The sequence below is a fragment of the Ricinus communis genome, chromosome 9, assembly GCF_019578655.1.
Source record: "Ricinus communis isolate WT05 ecotype wild-type chromosome 9, ASM1957865v1, whole genome shotgun sequence".
Taxonomy (NCBI): domain Eukaryota; kingdom Viridiplantae; phylum Streptophyta; class Magnoliopsida; order Malpighiales; family Euphorbiaceae; genus Ricinus; species Ricinus communis.
The window spans coordinates 7,160,091-7,180,100 of record NC_063264.1 but is presented as its reverse complement, the minus strand read 5'-3'; the positions used below and the strand labels follow the sequence as shown (position 1 = coordinate 7,180,100).

The following is a 20,010-nucleotide window of genomic DNA, read 5'->3' as shown; positions in this document are numbered from 1 at the left end:
ACAATTTCACTGAGCCACCTCACTTGGGGTTGAACATTTGAGCCAAAAACTGCTCATAAGTAAGTGCCTTCTGGGCCAATCTATGAGCCACTCAGTTACTGTTCCTACCAGTACCACAAAAAGAGAAAAAGAAAATTCCTAGCTAGCTAGGGACCATGATTCCTCATGGTTTAGATATCTATTCTATATAAGGTAAGCTGTTAGTGCTTTTATAATTTCACACCCCTCTGAATTGGTAAGGGCTCTTTCTTCAACAGATCCACGGTGGCTCATCTAAAAGTCCTCCGTCCGTCCACCCTAACATTAAAAAAAAAAATATTTATATATTTTGTTAGAGGATGGCTATAAGATAAAAGATAAATAAATAAATAAGAAAACCATATATTTCTTGGCTTGAAGAAGAATTCATGCGGTTATATAACGTATGAGAAGAAGCTGCAATTTCTTACTTGGGTTCCTTTTTTACTTCTTTTTGTGAAAGAATTTCTTACTTTGGTTATACATGCAGATGAGGTAGGATATGCAGCTGTTTTGAGTCATAGTTAAACTGTGACACACCAGTTCCTCCATCTACACGCTGTCGTTTATGTTCAAATGGTAATGGTACTGTAAATGGTAATGATACTGTATCTCTCTATGAGCTTTTCCAAAAGGAGCACGCATTGTTGGGTTTGGTTACAAATTTTGACAAATTTACTAAGTAATAACTTCTAAAACCACTTTGTGTATCTCCTTTCTATTCTTTCCAATCCTGTAAATTATTCTGTTGTAAAAGAAAAGGAAAATTCCTCTAGTGGGTGCCATTGTGGCTGTTCCCTACTAAATGGGGATTGGATCTTTTGTTTATGTAACGAAATGTATTAACTTTTTCATTAGTACTTTTACGTTCTACTTGCCGCAGTTCATTTTTGGGCAGAAGCTTAGCAAAAATTACTGACTTGGAAAATGCTCCTGATGAAGAATGCAAGTGGCACCTGCATCTCGGAATGATTCTGACATTGCCCTGATTAAGAAATCATCTATCGATAATAATGGCATAGCTCTGGTGCAAGTTACATGCGAAGTGCGAGTTCAATGTCAATGACAGATATCTATATCCTTTTATACTGCTCTTTTGCACATTTTGCAGGCATGATTACACATGTCTGAGAAGGAAGGCGCTTACAGGGAAAAAACAAGGAATGGGGATGATATTCTTCAAAGGCCTAAGTTGGTATTGATCCTTGTAATTGTAGTCTACTTTTTGTACATAGTCAAGTACTTGTTCCATTTTTAGTTGTGGAAATGTAAATGATACGTGTCCTGTTTTGACATTGATAATTCTGTCCTAGCTAGTTATTGAGTTGAATTTAATAAGTACAGAGAGGGAACGGAAACAGAAAATCATCCAATATACTAATGCATACAGACTTATGAACTAGCCTAAGTATACAACACCATTCACCATTTAATTTACATATTGTTTATAATAAATTCATATGAAACTCATTTCTGATTTTAGTAAATTTCTCATGTTGATTCATTTTAAATTTATAATTTTACCGCCCTGTACCTCAAATGTGTAGCTTTATTAATTTATATCTCTTGTTAGTTTAGAATTTATAATCTCTAATACAATTTGATCCAAGTATAATCAATTTTATAGAATTAATAAATGTAGAGTTTTAATTAAATTCCTATATATATATATATATATAGTGCTAATCCTTCCTCCCTCACAAGTTGAGGGAATAAAGCATGTAAAATGGTTATTTCAGTTGGTTCCCATTTATCAAATTGTGTTGCCAATCGTTTTTTTTACTTTTGTTTTTTGTACTTAAGTCTTTGTGTTAACAGTTCCGCAAATCCGTTTGTTTTGTTGTTAAATAATTTATGTATAATAAACTTTGTTAATTCATTTTCCAAGTCGTCATTGATATTTCCTAATCAATTTCTTTCCAAATTCACTTGAGTGGGTATACAGGAATCTAAATTTTGTCGAATTGTTAATGTTATGCTCTTTTGAGGTGTTCATGTTCCTTCATTTGGCTTATGTTATTCATGTAATGTTGAGACTAAATGATCCTATGAAATTATGCTGATACTTCCCACACTGTCTGTTGCCACTTTTTCAAATCCCCAAGTAACTTCCTTCCTTCCTTCCTTCTTCTTTTTCTCAGAGTCTATTGACATTGCCTTCAATTCGGCCTTGCAGACAGAGATACTAGAAGTTAAGACCACCTGTCGACCAATAAGTCTCATGAGCATAAGAAAATGATGGATTTGATAAGGTAGTTCAGTGGAAGAAAAGATAGAGAGAAGAGAATTTGATGTTCTTAATCAAACAACAAATCCAAACTTTCGAGCGCAGGATCTTAGCGAAGAAGAATAAGATCCGGACACCGAAAGAACAATTCACATAGAAAAAATATTTTGAAAAAAATGTAATTCCATTAATAATTTTATTTCAGCTCCCTTTTCTCCTTATATCCCCTTACAATTCAACAACTTATCTTATTACAAAAGAAACAGATTGTAACTACTCTCTAAAAATAAAGCACGCGTTTGTTACAAGTCTAACAACTTTGCCATGTCATTAATGTCACATTATTAATCCTGTAACAAATCCCCCTTGCTTAGAAAACCTTGACCTCAAGGTTTAAAACTGGAAAACTGCCGCAAAATGTCATAATAGAACTCCCAAGTGGCCTCTTCCAGAGGTTGATTGAGCCATTTGACCAACACATGTGTAGCAACCTTTGTTCTAGTAAATATTTCAAACTTTTATGGTCAGTTTTGATAATAAAATGTCCTTGCAACAGATAGTGTCTCCACTTTTGCACAGCAAATACAACTGCCAAAAGCCCCTTCTCATAAATGGACAAGTGCAATTGCTTCCCTTTCAAGTGTCTACTAATGTATGCTAAAGGGTTTCCTTCCTGCATAAGGACAGCTCCAATACCCTGGCCACAGGCATCTGTCTCCACCATAAAGCTCTTGTTAAAATCTGGTAAGGCCAAGACAAGTGCTTCACACAAAGCAGTTTTCAAAGCTTCAAAGGTAATTAGAGCATCATCGGACCACTGGAACCTATCCTTCTTAAGCAACTGATTTAAAGGCCTGGCAATTGTCCCAAAATTCCTAACAAACCTCCTGTAATAACCCGCAAGGCCCAGAAAGCCTCTCAATTGTTTAAATTCTGTGGTGTAGGCCAGTTTTTGACAGCAGCTAACTTCTGAGGATCAATGGACACTCCCTCAACAGAAATAAAGTGACCCAGGTATTCATTCTTATCCATAGCAAATGCACATTTACTGGCTTTAGCAAACAAATGATTCTGGCGCATTAGCTCGAATACTGACCTGAGACGACTCATATGCTCTTCCATAGAAGAACTGTAGATCAAAATATCATCAAAGAAGATCAACACAAATTTCCTGAGAAATTCTCTGAATACTGAATTCATCAAATGCTGGAAAGTTACAGGTGCATTTGTTAAACCAAAGGGCATCACCACATATTCATATTGACCACTATGAGTTTTGAAAGCTGTCTTGCCCATATCCTCATTGTTCATCTTGACTTGATGATAGCCAGCTCTCAAGTCAATCTTAGAATACACTTTGGATCCCCCAAGTTCATCCATTAAATCCTCAATCAATAGTATAGGAAACCTGTCTTTCATAGTGATAGCATTGAGTTTCCTGTAATCCACACATAGGCGCCAAGTTCCATCCTTCTTTTTCACCAACACCACTGGTGAAGCATAATGACTAGAGCTATTCTTTATGACACCAGAGAGAAGCATTTCCTTGATCATTTTATCAATCTCATCCTTTTGATAGAGAACATACCTATAGGTCTTTGATTAATTGGATCAGCACTTACCAACAAGGGAATTCTATGGTCATGGTTCTCTCTTAAAGAAGGCAGTTCAGAAGGTTCTTTGAAGATGTCATCAAATTCTAACATTAATTGCCTGATTTCTGCAGAAGGAACTTGCAAGCTCTTAGTAGCTTCCAACATGTTCAATTCCATCTTATCACCAGTTGTATTACACTGCTCTACACATATCATAGCCAACTGAGCATTCTAATCCTAATACTTATTAACTTGCTTGGCTTTGATCTCCCTTACTGATCTAGAATTTATTCCATTCAGAATTACTCTCTTGTGACCAATTTTAAATTCCATTGACAATTTCTTGAAATCCCACACAACTGGACCAAGGGTTTCCAACCATTGTATCCCAAGGACCATATCACAACAACCAAGAGGGATAACCATAACATCAGCCTGGAAAGCCATATCATGAAACTGCCACTTAAAATTCTCAACCTTAGCCACCACATCTAGTGAACTTCCATCAGCCACAGTTACTTTGGTCACCCCTATAGAGCTCAGTTGACACCCTAACCTTTCAGCCATCCTCTTGTCAATAAAATTGTGTGTGCTTCCCAAATCAATCAATATGAAAAGATTCCTCCTTCCACTCATTCCCTTGACTCTCATAGTTCTGTATCCAGAAATACCAGCTACAACATTAACTGAGATTTCAACCTTTTCCTCATCACTGCTTACTTCTTCTGTAATAGATTCCTCCACAAGAACATCCTCCATGTCCATCATGTACAACTGTGTTTTCTTGTGCTTCAAATAGTGACCAAGAGAATATTTCTCATCACAAAAATAACAAAGCCCTTTTACTCGTCTGTCACTCATTTCCTCCTGAGTCAAGAACTTCCTTCCAACACTCTCAGTTCCCTTAGGTTATACCACAGGTTTGTTCTCTGCAATTCCCTCCCTTCTTGCAAAAGTGTTAGGTTTATATCCCCCCTACTACTCTTAACAGCCCTAAAATCACTTGAAAATTTCTTAGGATGAGCTGATTCATACAGTTTGCCCAGCATTAGGCAATGCCTTACAGTGTTTGGCTGAAACATACGTACATGCATCTGAGTGTCTACACATAGACCTACTAAGTAGGCATTAACAAGATAATCCTCAAGGAGTTGAACTCGAGTTCGAATCAATTCAAACTTGTCATGATAATCCCCGATTCTCTCTGTTTCTTGCAGATTTTTCAACTCTGCTATAGGATCATCTAAAATCTCACCAAACCTTTCCAAGATCAAATCTCTATAATGCTTCCAATCACCAATCACTCCATTACTAGATAGCATAATAGATTGGTGCCAATTGGTAGCTGAACCATCAAAATGCATAGAAGCTAACAAAATCTTGAGCTCCTCAGGAGTACGGTCCAGTAAAAAAAATTGCTCACTTTTGAATAGGCATTCTTTTACCTTGTCGCCATCAAACCTAGGAAAATCAAGCTTAGCCAGACGAGTCAAACTTGAACAATGAGGTTGAGTTCTTGTACGCGTTGCTATTGCTTCCCTCGCTATACTTCCTCTAATTGTAACGACATCTTGACTTTGTAGGATCGGTGGTAAATTTCGACCGTGATCACACGAAGAGCTGGCTATGCCAATGGACAACATCTGAATTGCCTCAAACACCTCTGCAAGTCTCTCATCCGACTTTTCACCCAACTTCGCGAACCTGCCATCCCACTTTTCATCCATCTTCGCAAACCTGTCATCCATTAATTCCACCAATTTGACAGTCAACGCTTCCTCCATTTCGTGGCAAGTGGATTCCTTCAACAAAGCTTGAGCTCGAGTTTCTGCCATGGTTGAGAGGTGCCAGGAACATAGCTCTAATACCAATGATAACGTAGTTCAGTGGAAGAATAGATAGAGAGAAGAGAATCTGATGTTCTTAATCAAACAACAAATCCAAACCTTCGAGCGTGGGATCTTAATGAAGAAGAATAAGATCCGGACACCGGAAGAACAATTCACATAGAGAGAGTATTTTGAGAAGAATTTAATTCCATTGATAATCTTATTTCGGCTCCCTTTTCCCCTTATATCCCCTTACAATTCAACAACTTGTCTTGTTACAAAAGAAACAGATTGTAACTACTTTCTAAAAATAAAGCACGCATTTGTTACAAGTCTAACAACTTTGCCACGTCATTAATGCCACATCATTAATCCTATAACAGGATCTATCACGAGCACAGATGGATCGACTCGATCTAAGTCGAGCTTAATATCACCATAGAATTGAGGACGTGAGAGGTTATTGTTATAAAACTTGTGGAGACCCTAAAGGGACTACCATAGTTCTTTCATTCCTTTGGACAATTGTAATAAACAGACGGCGAATGAGAGAGTTTTGCCATCTTTTTTTACTATTTGGATTGATTGAAACAAATGAATGCAAGTAAAGTTGCTTAACAGATGGCCATAACGCCTATCAAGCTAAAGACTAAGTAAGTACAAACATATAAGTAAGAGGAATGAATTCGGACCAAAACAACCAAAAAGTTTAAGAAGCCAAATACGAGTTATGGCAATATGTTATCTTAGCTTTCATTACATGTCCAAGTATCTTCACCGCCAGATGACATCTCCAGTTATGAAAGTATTAAGTCAGAAAAAACTTTAGGCTATATAAGGAAAAAATAATCAACAAAGTATAATAAAATTAAAAAGAATAGATGGTCGGTGAAAATTTGATGTTGAGTGCGTCACGTGTGTAGATACACCAACATTTATAATTAATGCGATTTAATTGATTTCTTTAATCAGATTTTTTGGAAATTCCTAAGCTCATTTACCACAATTTGTTTAGATCCTCAAAAGACACCGTAAAAATTAATTAAAAAATGACAATAAATAATTACTAAATGACTAGTATTTAATTTGCTAGAAATTTGTATAAACAATTGAGTGTTTGAAATAAATACAAATAAATAGTTTACTAGAAACTAAAAGTATTTGCAGAGAATTTAAAATTAATTTATTGAAAATTTATATTAAATTTATATTTGAAATAAATATAAATATAAGGAAATAATTAAAAAATAAAATTTGCTGAAATTTAAAAGTATTTGCAGAGAATTTGTGCCTGAGCATTTAAGTTTTGTTAGTTGTGTTGTTGATGTTGATATTGATATTGGTTCATTCTTTCGTTCATGCTTTTTCTTTCCTATCACTTTTTTTTTTTTACGTGTGTGCTTAGTGATTGTCCATAATTATTAATTACTTAAACTAATTAATTATTATTGACTTAGAATCTTGAGTCTTTATTACCTTTTCTACTAGATTTAGATTTAAAAATTAATTATAGATCAAAGAATGTCATTTCTATTATTTATAAAATTTAATTTTTAAATAAATTTATATTTTTAATTTTCTTAGTTTTTGCAACTCAATTAAAGAGCAAATAAAAGAAATTAAAGCAATTTTCCTTTCTTTTCTCCCGCTTCTGTCCTTCCAAACTAAAGCATAACATCCCTATCCTCCATAAACCTTCTGGAGCATTCCAAAGTAAGAAATAACCTCTGCGTGACCGAAGTTACCAGACAATATTGCCCTTCTAAAACCTCCAAATGCATTTCCTTTCCCTTATGCTAATACATAGAAATTCCTTTAATTAACAAGGGTAATTCTGTCCTCAAATAAATAAACCCACACTTCGCCTTTCAAGCCCTTTCTGTTCTTTTCTTTCTCTCCAAGCACTTTTCCCTCTTTATTTTCTCCCTTTCTGTCTTTCGCTCTACAATTTTTTTTCATTCCCCATAATTGCCCTTCCAATTTGGCTGAACTTTCTTTCAGCTATGCTAATCTCTAGAGTGGTTTTGTCACGCGCCTCAAGGAGCGTGGGTCGGCGGTCCCTCCTCCTTCTCTCTCCGTCGCAGAAACAACAGTTGCCGATCTTCTCCAATCAAATTGAGTCTTTGGTTCATGTAAACTCTAACCAGGTGCGGTTTTACACAGAAAAGTTTCACTATTTGATGTTGGGTTTTGCTAGGGTTTTGCTAGGGTTTAAGGTTTTAATTGAATTAGTCAAATCTTTGGTTTTTCCGGCTGATTTTGGCTAGGGTATTCTGGAATTTTCTTGTTCATGCTTGATATTTAATAGAGTTTTTGGTTTTATGAAGTCGCAAAGGTTTCATTTTTTTGGATATTGATTCTATTAGCTTCCTCGTGTGTTGGTTTGTTAGTTATTTATTATGAGCGTATGCCAATTTTAAGTCTTCCAAATATTTAAGGTATCATTTGCGTATTATAGTACTAGACTTAACATTTGCTATCATTGTTTAATTGAACTTGCTCACACGGCTGAAAAGCATTGCAAATGTTAAAAAGTATTGGCAAAGTATTTGACGAAGGATTTTTCTAGATCGCCACATTGATTCATTGTACTTTTACAATATAAAGTAGCATTGTGATACTCATCTGTGAGAGTTTATGTGATTCATGATGTGGCTTATTGGTTTGAATTCAAATCTTAGGATTAAATTTAAGATTCAAAATCAAATAAAATGATCTCTTACAAAAGGTTAATTAGGAATATAATTGTTTTATTCTCTAGTCAGAAGGCTATAATCCTTTTACCACTATATGTATTTCCAGAGAAATATGATTACCTTTGAAACTACTGCTCAAGTGTTGTGTATATATGCATCAATATCCTTTTTGCCTTTAGATGAACTGTTTTGCAACTCAATTTTGAATTTCAGCTTCTTTATTGGTAAATTTGTGACACAAAATATCAAGTCAAAGCTGAAGTTTTCCAATTCTAGTTTGTTGCTGGCCAGGTGTCTTTGTTTCATCATTCAGCCTTCAGTTCCTCTCCCTTTCAACGATTTGGATTTACTTCATCTGCTTCCCCTGAAGCTAATGAAAAGGAGGGTAGCACTGCAGAAAATAATGCTGATTCCACGAATGTTGAGCCAGAAACATCAAATGGAGATACCAAGCCTTCCAATGAGACCAGGGAACCAGGTTTTAAATCAGAATCCCAACCAAATATATCTGAATCTACCAAAAGAAGGAGAAGAGGTACTAAACGAACTGCATTTTCTGATTCAGATTCTGATACTGAGGGTGATCTGTCAATGGATGATTTGGTGAAGCTTGTGGCGGAAAAGGAAGAACTTCTGAAGTTGAAGCACAAGGAAATTGAAAAAATGCAAGATAAAGTTCTTCGAACATATGCAGAAATGGAGAATGTCATGGAAAGGACAAAACGTGAAGCAGAGAACTCTAGAAAGTTTGCCATACAGGTTCCTTAGCTCTTACTTCATTCTCACAATGACTACTTGCTTTTTTATATGTAGATGTGAGTTCATTGTAGAAGTTCTTTGATCATCTTTCAAATTGAAAGTTTACACTGTTTGCAAATCTTTTAAATTGTCCTGCAGAATTTTGCAAAGGGCCTGCTAGATGTTGCTGACAATTTGGGAAGAGCTTCTTCAGTTGTCAAAGACAGTTATTCAAAAATTGATACGTCTACTGACACTGCTGGGGCAGTTCCACTCCTTAAGACACTTTTGGAAGGAGTTGAAATGACTGAAAAACAGCTTGCAGAGGTAAATATCTGTTACTACTTCACCAATTATCATCCAGCACATATATTTGCATGTAGAGGTGCTTGGGATGAGAGATCTGTTATACAGCTTTATTTATTGCTGAAAGTGTTATATGATATTTTTGCATTTCAGGTATTTAGGAAATCTGGAGTGGAAAAATATGATCCAAGAGACGAGCCCTTTGATCCACATAGGCATAATGCAGTATTTGAGGTACCAGATTCTTCTAAACCTCCAGGGACAGTTGCAGTAGTACTGAAGGTAGTATTTCAATAACCCTAAACTATTCTCATAGTAATCATTTATTTTCCCTATGTTATCAATACAAATGAAGAAAACATGTTAGCTTTTGTCTTTAAAGGAAAAATGTTTTGCAAGAGCTGTTGAGGCAAAGACAGGAGGTTGATTCTTAATGTTAATTTTCTCATTTCATTTCATTGTCGTTGGTGTAAGATGATGATTTTTTCTGTTGCACTTGGAATGATTTGCTTGCTTTCCATTTTTCATAAAAGCATGTTTCATATTCAATTTGTTGCTTGTCTTGAAAGTGCATGCCTTTTTTTTCTGAGATCGCACAATTGTGCCTTCTCAAGTCACTGGATGAGAGTGGTATTAATTTTGGGTTATCTAGCTGTGAATTCTCAACCGCATAGTAAACTGCTTCTTTGTGTTATTCACTGCAGGCAGGATATCTTCTTCATGATCGTGTTATACGGCCAGCTGAAGTTGGTGTAACCAAAGAAGTAGAGAATGATACAGCATCAAACAATTAGAGTTGTATCTTTTGAAGACCTGACAAGGGCGTAGATTTTGCAAATTTTGCATCCCTAAAGAAAACGAAATGTAATGTTTTCCTCCCAGTCCCCAGAGTAGCCTACTATGATTTAATGGGCACAAATTTTTTTCTCCAAAATTCATAATTATTAGCCATAAAGTATGATATGAGGGGGGATTGCGGGTTCCTTTTGGGTAAACATTCTTTTGAGCTTATAATACTTTTTTTTTTTATGTTGACCAGAGGAAAATCTTTCTTCCATTTTTTACTATTTTTTATTTTATTTTAAAATTTGAAATGCATTCATCAAGGATTTGTGGGATTGACGGCGTCATTAATTTTGTGGCCATAGTCATAAAATCTGGTACTTGCCCACTAAGCTCTGACTTATTTTGAGACTAAGGATCTGGTAAAAATGGGTAGAATTTAAAGGCCATCTACAATTTGGCACAATTTTATAGCGAATAAAATTAGCAAACTCTAGATAAGTTGAGAAGGATAGCATTTAGATTTCAGAAGCATTCAACTTCTGGTGGCACCGGATGAGCGAAAGGCATGGGCAAAGTTGTTCGAGTGCCCAGCTTAAATAGTGAGGCCCCTGTAGTCAGGGTTGGAACCTGGAATCTAATGCCAGTCGCACCTCCACTCTCTCTTACAAGAAGTAAAAGACGACACTCTGTCGATTTGATCACAGCACTGCAACTATGCGCCACCTTACAGCGCACAAGGATAGCCCCAATCCATTTGAGGAGGTCCGGTAGCTGCAAAGCTAAAGGAACATACTAACAGAGCAGTAATAAGTGAATGTACAAATGCCATTAATTGACTTCAAAAACATTCATCAACAAACTCCGCATGGAGCCCGACGAATAATTACAAGGTGTGGAACAATAGATGCTCCTACAATGATAACTGCATTATGTGGTTATAGGCACCACAATGGGCACCTAGTAGGACTGTTTAATGCTAGAGGATGACCACCATGCTTCTTTTGATTTAAGGAGCTGCTGGGTGTCAGCTGGGTGTCCAAAAGCCACCTGAGCTTTCTTTCTTCATTTGATCCCCATTGCTCTCACCAACAGAATCGTGGTCACTGTAGTGGCCTTTCAGGCACAAACCCAAATCCAAATTACTCATATTTGAATCCTGCAGGCGAAATAGACTATTAGTCAATTACTGCAGAGTTGATACATTCAACATGACTTCTTAATGGGCTAGATTTCATAAACATAGAAAATTTCCAGTAGCGGAAGTTGCTCGCTCTGTGCCATTACAGGTTTGATATTTAATTGATCATAGTTCTTAGCATGAGTAGAAAAGTTTTGAAGTCAAATCAACTGGCCAAGAATCTGACAACTTTTTCCTCAGCAAAAGACTTGAAAATTTTGGAACAAATAGGCAGACATATTAAGAGAAGAAGAAGAGATATAGCATTATGTTGCCTAGATCATAAACAGAAATGCTGAAAGAGTCACAAATTCAAAGAAACATGTTTAAGCATTCCACTCCATCAATTTTCATGTATTTTTCTACCAAGGCAAACATGAAAAGAGAAAACATCCTCATATTGGTCTTTTCATGTTTGTCTTTATAATACAAGGATTTGTCTTTGTAGTTTCTCTTTTCACAAGAATAACATATGAGGGTTTTTTTTTCTATTGTCATGTTTGTCTTTCTGTTCGAAAGGTATCCTCATCTTCTAGCACAACGGAATTAAAAAAAAAAAAAAAAAAAAAAACAAAAATCAATAATAATCTTGAGCAGGCAGGTACAAGGACTTAGCAGCATTCTGGTCTTTTCATCAGCTCCAGATTATAATTGGGCCGTCCAAGAACGCAGAATGCAGAATTCAGAATTCAGAATACAAAATCATCCCATGAAATAACATAAATAACTACAACTCGTCAGCTCCTAACAAAAAGCACAATGAAGCAAAAAGAAAGCATACATATTAAATGAAAAAGAAAAAGAAAAAGCAACCAAAAAATGAAGCCTGTAAAAATAGTGAAAATAAGAGTGTATATAAGTGAAACCTGGTTTTCTGTCTTCAAATCAGAGTCACTATTTAGTTCATCATTCTTGGGAGTTTCCAATGCTGTGGATTGGTCAGTCCCAGATGCATTACCTTCATTATCAACCTTTTCAGCTGCCTTTTTCCTTTCTTCAAGTACGGCAATCTTCAAGCATAAAAGAAAAAGAAAATGTACAATCAAAATCATGCTCAGTTGAACAAGTGCAATGCCTTCTGAGAACAGAATCAGCAACACATTTCCACAAGATGAAGCAAACCCAGTTCTCTCTAAATCAAAAACTAGCCCTTTAATCAAAATCAACACTTTACACATATTTATGTTAAATCCCAGAAACCCTAAGCAACAAAGAAAGACCAAAACATTACACACAAGCATACACACCGGAGTATAACGGAACTTCCGTTTGGGAGGCTCCTCGGAGGAGGAGGAAGAGGCACCATCAGTGGCAGTTGACGGAGAGAGAGGGGTCCACCGACAAAGGAGGAGACGAGAATTGTTGTTATTGTTGTTGTGAGCGTGGGCGTTAGAGCGAGAATTTTGGTGGTTACCGGTAGAAGAAGAAGAAGGGCCCACATGGACCCACTTCTTCTTCCACTTCCTCACCGGACCGTTAAACACGGCGGCGGTCGCTGATGGGCCATATCGCGATGATGCGCGGCCCAATCTCGACCCCCCTCCTTCCATGCGTTTCTTTTTTTCTCGTCTCGCTCAGAGCCCAAGAAACCGATATCTCGGCTTTTATCGGGGCAACTGTAGATTTTGCCTTTTTTATTTTTAATCTGAAAAAGATCAGAGCTTGTGCTATACAAACAGGATATTAATTGCATCCGCCCGTATATGTTTACAAAACGACGTCGATTTTTATTTTTCGCGCCATTTCTTGTCTGCTTGTGCAAAACGCACCGCTTTTGTTTGGATAATATTTTGAAGGGTATGCTTTTAAGGCGTTTACATATCCATATGCCAATCTTGTTCAAAGCTCTAATTCAGCTATGGAGCTTTGCATAAGGTCAAGATTGCTTCTGAATTGGAACCAAAAACAAAACCTTCAATTGCTTGGAAAAAGACCTCTTTTTTCTGTTACTCTTAGAACCCAATTTTTAGAATTCAAGAATAATAAGAATTTGGTCTGCATTCAAAAAGTTCCATCAATTTCCCGCCAAACCCATAGACAAGCATTTGTTGTTTGCGCTCGTAAATCTGCAGCAGCATCAGATTCTTCTGTAGCTGTTGGACCTGAAAAAGATAAGCTACCAGCTGACATTAAAGTCATTGAGAGCCAAGAGCCCAATTCAACAGTGAGTCTTTGCTTTTTTCTATTTTTGGTTAAAACTTGTAGCGTATATTTTGACTCTTAATATTAAGTTATACAAGTTCCATTATAAAACCTTTCATCTTTTTTGCAGTTAAGGTTGACCGTAGAAGTTCCTCCTGCTGTTTGTGATGATTGTTACAAAAGGGTCATGAATGAGTTCATGAAGCAAGCTAAGGTAAGGTCTTCTTCTGCCTTGCTAAACTTTTATCTTTCGTTTCTGAATTTAGTAAGTACCCTTTAGTTCTACATGTTAATATAAATGTCAGAATATCTGCATTTGACTATTCTTGTCCACTTCCACTTTTAAATCCTAATTAGAAATTTAAGCATTGAGAACTATTATGATGTGAGCTTCCAATTTAAAACAACAATTATACTGTCTGAGAGATAGAGCTAACTTTTGGCTGTTGCATTGTTTATAACGTCGGACAGACATTGACTGCATAAATTCTTTTGTTATATAAAGTTTTTGTCTTTCTGAGTGGGACAATGAAATCTATGCAGGTGCATGTGTTTACATTTTTATCAGATGCTTTTTTTAATGTGAAGAATATGTGGTTCTTGGGTTATTCATGATAGAGAGATTGTGATTTGAGTGCAGATCCCCGGATTTCGTCCTGGAAAGAATGTTCCAGAGAGTATTCTTATGAGTTATGTTGGCAAGGAAAATGTTCAGAAGGCGACAGTTGAGTCTGTTTTGAAGAGGACCCTTCCACATGCGATGTCTTCGGTATTGTTCAAGTTATAGCTTACTAATCAATTTGCTTTTTCTTTTTGTATGAAATGAAATTCCACATGAATAACTTATTAGCAACAGTTCTAAGTTTGCTTCAATAAGTAGGTATAATCCTTATATTGTGATCCTGGACAGTCTGTTATCCACTTTGTAGTAAATTTCCTTTGAAGTTAGAATCTCTTTTTCTTTTTAAGCCAAATGTATAACACAGAAGCATTACAGAGAACATTATCTTTTAACAAATTTATAGAAAGCTAGAAACCCTTTTCAGTGTGTTCATCTTGAAGCTTGAACTTCTTCTAAGCAATCTAAGATCTACTGTGATATCTTTTAGTTATTTTCTTCCCTACAAAGCATACACCATGATGCTATTAAATGCTAGTTCGGCAGTATGAAGTATTACATCAATTCTAATGCATTTTTGTTGAGGAACTGCATCTTATTGGTCTTTTGTTCCTTAGGTGACTGGAAGGGCTCTGAAAGACTCAGTTCGCATTGCAACGAAATTCTCCGACATGGAGAAGGACTATTCTTCTCTCAACTCTCTCAGGTTTTCAGCTACATCTTCTACTTGCTTTTCATTTGCATGTTCTTACTTCTGGTAAACTTACAAAACACAAGTAGCTCTTAGGTTTCCTACCTTCTGTTATGTTGTGGTTAAAGTAAAAGGATGCTGTTTAAGGAGTTGGAAAGTGTGTTGCTAGGTTGCAATTCAAACAGTTTATGAATATCCTTTCTGAGAGGACTTGTGGTCCAGATATGATGTTATTGTAGATGTGGCACCTGAAGTCAAATGGATGTCGGAGAATGCATACAAAAATTTGAAGATTGTTGTTGAAATAGACAGTGATATTGATGCGCTGAGAGCTTCTGAAAAAGAATTAAGACACCGTCAAAAATCCCTTGGTGCACTGAAAATTGTAACTGACAGAGGACTGCAGGTAACAAATGTTTTAGTGGGTATATTTTTTTCTTCTCTCTTTTGTGTTCACAGTTTTGTGGTTTTGATGCTTCATTGAAGAAATAAATTGGAAGGAGTAACCCCTGAATGATTTCAGCTAGCACAATTTGTACAAGCATGTTGTTTATATACACTTTTTTCTCTTCTGGGTGTCGTTTTGTGCAGAAACAAAGAAGAGAAAGTTATGCATTTCTAACTATTAAGGCTTAATTACCTGAACATACTAACTATGGGTAAATTTATTATTCTGGCAAATTCTTTGATAATGCATCTTTATGGCCTGTGATTTTTACGTATTAGTCATAATTCTAGCAAAGGTCTAGAACCCATTTGCAAGAAATGGTTCGGGGATTAAGTTATAATTTCTAGTGCAATATCACTTATTTTGGTTTGAATAGGAACCATGTTAGACTTTAATTTCCATCAAAATAAAAATTAAATTAAAAAGAAAATCTCACTTGATAAGTACTATTTTTTCAATATTGAGGTTTTATCACTGGAAAGAAGGTTTAGACCTTGGCGACATTTATAACTTAGAGTGGTACATGATGTAGAGGCAATAATAATGCAGTTCCAAATAATTGAAGACTAATCCAGTCATAATTAATCTTTTTGAATATGTTTCCATTTTATGAATTGATGGAATTTTCAGAAATCCAAAATTTCCCATTTTAAATTGTTATTTCTGTTTTTCATATTAGTGAATTTTGTAAACTATTTTGTGCTCTAGGTTTCATTTCCCTCTCATTCAGTTTGATCACCAATCTAGTTGCACTTTACGGCATTCTGGTTAGAACTTCACTTTTAGGGACTAATATTAGTACAAGAATTTAGAGCTCAGAAGGTTGCATTTTATTATTACCTTTTATATTTATAATGCTAGGTTTGCAATTTATGTTGAAATTTCCACAGATTGGCGATGTTGCAGTGATTGATATTTCGGCAACAAAAACTGATGAAGATAAATCAAAAGTTCAGAATATTCCAGATGCAGAGAGTAAAGGTTGGCTATATGTGCTTAAGCTTATGTTCTATGATCATCATTTTATTTGGTCATTTTGGACTTCCTAGAACAAATACCTGCTCAGAATCAATGTGACATTCAAGGAAGTCATAGTTATTACTGTTTATATTCTAAGTACTGAAGAAAGGAAAAACTATCAGTAAAAGCACCCCCAGTTCTACCATCTGCTATTCATTTTCTAGAAGTTTTTGATAGGTCAGGGACATGATCAAGAATGGTAGTATCTCCCAATCGGAAGTATTAGGATTCTATTTTTGAATAAATTATTAGAATCTGCTCTTTTCTTTTTATAATTAGTTAAGATATTTGATGACAATTACCTTATCATATCACAATGCTTTTTGAAGTTCAATTATTTCCACCACTATGATGTTCTCATTATCAATTTATTCCTGTAACTCCACAGTTGTTTATATATTGCTCCTTCAATGCCATTTTTGTCCAGGTTTTCATTTCGATACAGAAGATGGTGATAAAGTACTACCTGGTTTCCTTGATTCAATAATTGGAATTCAACGAGGTGAAACAAAGTCCTTCCCACTTGTTTTTCCTGAATCATGGAATCAGGAAAGTCTCCGTGGTGTTCATGCCCAATTTACCGTGAGTTCCATTCTGTTATGAGAAGTGCACCTTTTAATTCAAAAAGTAGAATAAAAAATGAATCTACAAATTAAGACATGATTAGGCAAGAAGTTTATCACACATTTATCAACATGTCTTGTTTCATGTTTTGCATTTCTAGAAGATTTCTTCAATATTTTGAGCAGGTACTTCAGAAGCTAGTTATCCTTTTCCGGCTACAAATTAAGAAGGGAGAGTCTTACTTCAGTGTTCCATTGACATCTAATTGTGATCCTATGTGTAAATTGACAACTTTTAGATCATCTAAAAGTCCAATAGATTTCTGAAACTGCTTTATAGTTTTTATGGGTTTTATAATAGTATTTTCCCTTCTCTTTTTCTTTTCCTTTTATAGGTTGAGTGCAAGGAATTATTTTATAGAGATGTGCCAGAACTGGACGACTCCCTTGCTGACAAACTTGTTCCTGGATGCACCACCTTACAGGAGGTAATCCTGATTCAAAATCTTATAAGGATTCAAGTCATTTCGGTTCAAATTTTTGCTGTGCAATTTTGCAGGTCAAGGAATCGTTGTTGCAGAGATGCTTAGAAGTGGAGAGATCAGCAAAAGACCAAGCAACTGATAATGCAATTCTTGACCAGCTTTGCAAGGTTAGTATTATGTTCTGAAGTGGCAATTCGCAGGTTTTGTTCCTCTCTTGATGTTTTTCTATTTGTGCCAGCTTGGCATGGTTTGTGCATCTTGCATAAGGATCTTTTTATCATGATGAGTACCAATGTGCTATATGGGCTATTGATGTAACTCATAGTCTGCTATATTTATTTTAAATTCACTTTATTTGGCTTATTATGGTATCACATCTATCAACTTGTTTTCAGATGGTGGAGGTTGATATTCCTAAATCCTTGTTTGAGGAACAAGGTAGACAGCTTTATGGAGCCAGACTTCTCCAAATCCAGGTTGGTTCTTCACTTTTCCACTTTATGGCTGTTCTGGGCACACACTGTTTGCACATTCACATGAGTCAAGCATGCACCAATTCTCTATGTTGCATTGGCACAGGCAAATATGAGACTAAATGAGCAGCAGTTGGCTTCTTTATCTAGTCCAAAGGCAGTTAATGAGTTCCTAGAGAACCAAAAGGAGAACATAACGAAGGTGATAAAACAGAATCTGGCGGTTGGAGATATATTTAAACATGAAAATTTGCAGGTATGCACATTCAGTTGAGGTGTTTTCTTCTTTCATTCATGGTCGATATGAAAAAAAGTTTTCGGTGGAACTGGTGAACCACGCAAGCTGCATTGCTTGGGCCGAGTAAAGACTGGCTACCTAGAAAGATCCCTCACTGCACAAGTTCTTCTGATTCAGATAGTGATTCATCCAATAAAAGAGAACCCAAAGAAAGGACAAAACAATTTAGTTTATTTTGTTCTCTTAAATGGAAACCCCTGAAATTTAGTAAATCTCTATATACATGCAGTTTTCAACAGAGGAGCTTGTCAAAGAAGTTGAGAACTCAATCGCTGAATTCAAACGCCACAAACAAGAATACAATGAGGAGAGTGTGAGGGATCAGGTTAGTATAGTTAAAATCTTTCTGCTTTTCATTCACATGGCCATGGCTGTTTGTTTGCCTTATCAATGGTATTGCCTGGTTATCCCTGGACGGTATGAAGGGCAGCTTGGGACGAATCTTTTGGACTTAAAAGTTGTTGCAATACGGGAGGATCATCATCCTTTCCGACTTTGATTATTTCCTAATTTTTCCCTTTCTGAAAGGACTCCATAGTTATCGCAGCTCATACCGTGGATACTACCTCTCCTTTGTTTTCTTTTCTTTTTCCCCAAGCTATTTTCTTAGGGCGCAGACTGCATAATTTTCTACTTTTCCATGAGATCCGCCAGCTCTGTTAACATTCTTCCTTTCCTAGGCTAAATTTTGTACATATCATTGGTCCATATTATTATTACTGTGACTTTTCTTTTCTAAGAAGGAACCTCACCGTTCCCTTTTAGCTACGTGTGCGTAGCTTAATATTGAAAAAAAGGAGGCACAAATTATCATCAACTACTGCTGATATGCTTGGTGTACTCTGTGCACACCCTAAGCCTTGGAAGTTGGATCCTCAACTTTCTGACTCACTTCCACACCTTCTTTACGGCTTTGTTTCACTCCAACCACCGCCTTTTACAACCTCCGTTACACTTCTCCAATTCCTCTCATCAGCAGCACCGCCACCATATGGCCCATTATACAGCCATCCAGGTTGAAGAAGTGGAGCAGCAGGAGTTGTATACGGCGGCTGTTGATGGCGAAGGCTAGAGGTGAAGGATCATAGAATGTGGGATGGGTTGCTAGGCCAGCGTTGTTGGCTGCACCGTCCCGACTCTGCCTGGTGGTTGTTTGGAGTGTGTGGTTAGCTGGGTCCAACTATTGGTTTGATATTGAATAGTATTACAGATTGGAATTTCAATGGGTTGTCAACAAAGAAAGTGATCAATTTTATATTGAGTTAAGATTTCTCTGTCAGCTTTCTGTTGACCAACATTTTGTCGGGGGCTCCGATCCCCTTTGTCGAGAGGAAAGAGCATATTTTGCATGATTCCATTTTCAGAAATGCAGGTGGTACATTTACATTTTCCTAAATCACTTTATGTTCTCCTGGGACAGTTCATGCGTTAAGCTGACATAGCATATAGCATGATAGCATATTGCCAAAGAAATTTTATTTAGTTTGTTCTTCTTATGAATTGATAGGTACAAGAGATACTAGAGGGAGCAAAGGTGCTTGAATGGCTGAGAGAGCACGCAGAGATTCAATACGTAACCAGGTGAGAGATGAGTCAGTACTCCGTAAGCATTGGAAAAGGGTCATGTCATGTACAAAACCAGAAATTATAGAGGTGCTAGTAGTAGTGGCTCAAAGTTTTGTCTCCTCTGCAATAAATATCTCATAAGATAGAACCTTTTTAATAATAGCACTGTTAAGAATGAATGTAGACTTGCAGTTTCATAATACCGAATGTGAACTTAGTGTTGGTGTGGAAAAGAATTGCAGCATTTACAATGAAACAGACGGGTCATTGATCTGAAGTTACCAATAGCTTAAGAAGAGTACCCAAGAACCAAATTCTCTCTCCCTTATCTAA

General features: G+C 36.3%; 3 protein-coding genes and 1 pseudogene across 6 annotated transcripts; 2 read left to right on the top strand and 2 right to left on the bottom strand.

Moving 5' to 3' along the window:
* Positions 1-2,064: 2,064 nt before the first annotated feature.
* LOC107262210 lies at positions 2,065-5,675 on the bottom strand (annotated as a pseudogene).
* A 1,690-nt stretch (positions 5,676-7,365) lies between these two features.
* LOC8268122 (grpE protein homolog 2, mitochondrial) lies at positions 7,366-10,466 on the top strand. 4 transcript variants are annotated; one of them, XM_048379537.1, is made up of 6 exons: positions 7,374-7,816; positions 8,657-8,843; positions 8,931-9,124; positions 9,263-9,430; positions 9,563-9,691; positions 10,114-10,466. In XM_048379537.1, the coding sequence occupies exons 1-6, from the start codon at positions 7,673-7,675 to the stop codon at positions 10,201-10,203; spliced, it is 912 nt and encodes a 303-aa protein (XP_048235494.1). In that variant the 5' UTR covers positions 7,374-7,672; the 3' UTR covers positions 10,204-10,466. The 4 variants fall into 4 exon arrangements, with proteins under 4 accessions (XP_048235493.1, XP_015582111.1, XP_048235494.1 ...); XM_002531151.4 differs by having other exon boundaries at positions 7,379-7,816; positions 8,642-8,843; XM_048379536.1 differs by having other exon boundaries at positions 7,366-7,816; positions 8,657-9,124.
* A 536-nt stretch (positions 10,467-11,002) lies between these two features.
* On the bottom strand, positions 11,003-13,029 carry LOC8268123. The gene is made up of 3 exons (XM_002531152.3): positions 12,620-13,029; positions 12,239-12,382; positions 11,003-11,351 (listed from the first exon to the last, which is right to left on the bottom strand). Exons 1-3 carry the CDS (start codon positions 12,920-12,922, stop codon positions 11,220-11,222), a joined length of 579 nt encoding a protein of 192 aa, XP_002531198.1. The 5' UTR covers positions 12,923-13,029; the 3' UTR covers positions 11,003-11,219.
* Positions 13,030-13,194: 165 nt separating this feature from the next.
* LOC8268124 (trigger factor-like protein TIG, Chloroplastic) lies at positions 13,195-19,910 on the top strand. The gene is made up of 13 exons (XM_002531153.4): positions 13,195-13,536; positions 13,645-13,728; positions 14,155-14,283; positions 14,751-14,839; positions 15,047-15,230; positions 16,163-16,253; positions 16,720-16,874; positions 17,251-17,343; positions 17,415-17,507; positions 17,736-17,816; positions 17,920-18,069; positions 18,341-18,436; positions 19,619-19,910. The coding sequence occupies exons 1-13, from the start codon at positions 13,231-13,233 to the stop codon at positions 19,694-19,696; spliced, it is 1,629 nt and encodes a 542-aa protein (XP_002531199.1). The 5' UTR covers positions 13,195-13,230; the 3' UTR covers positions 19,697-19,910.
* The last annotated feature ends 100 nt before the right edge of the window (positions 19,911-20,010 follow it).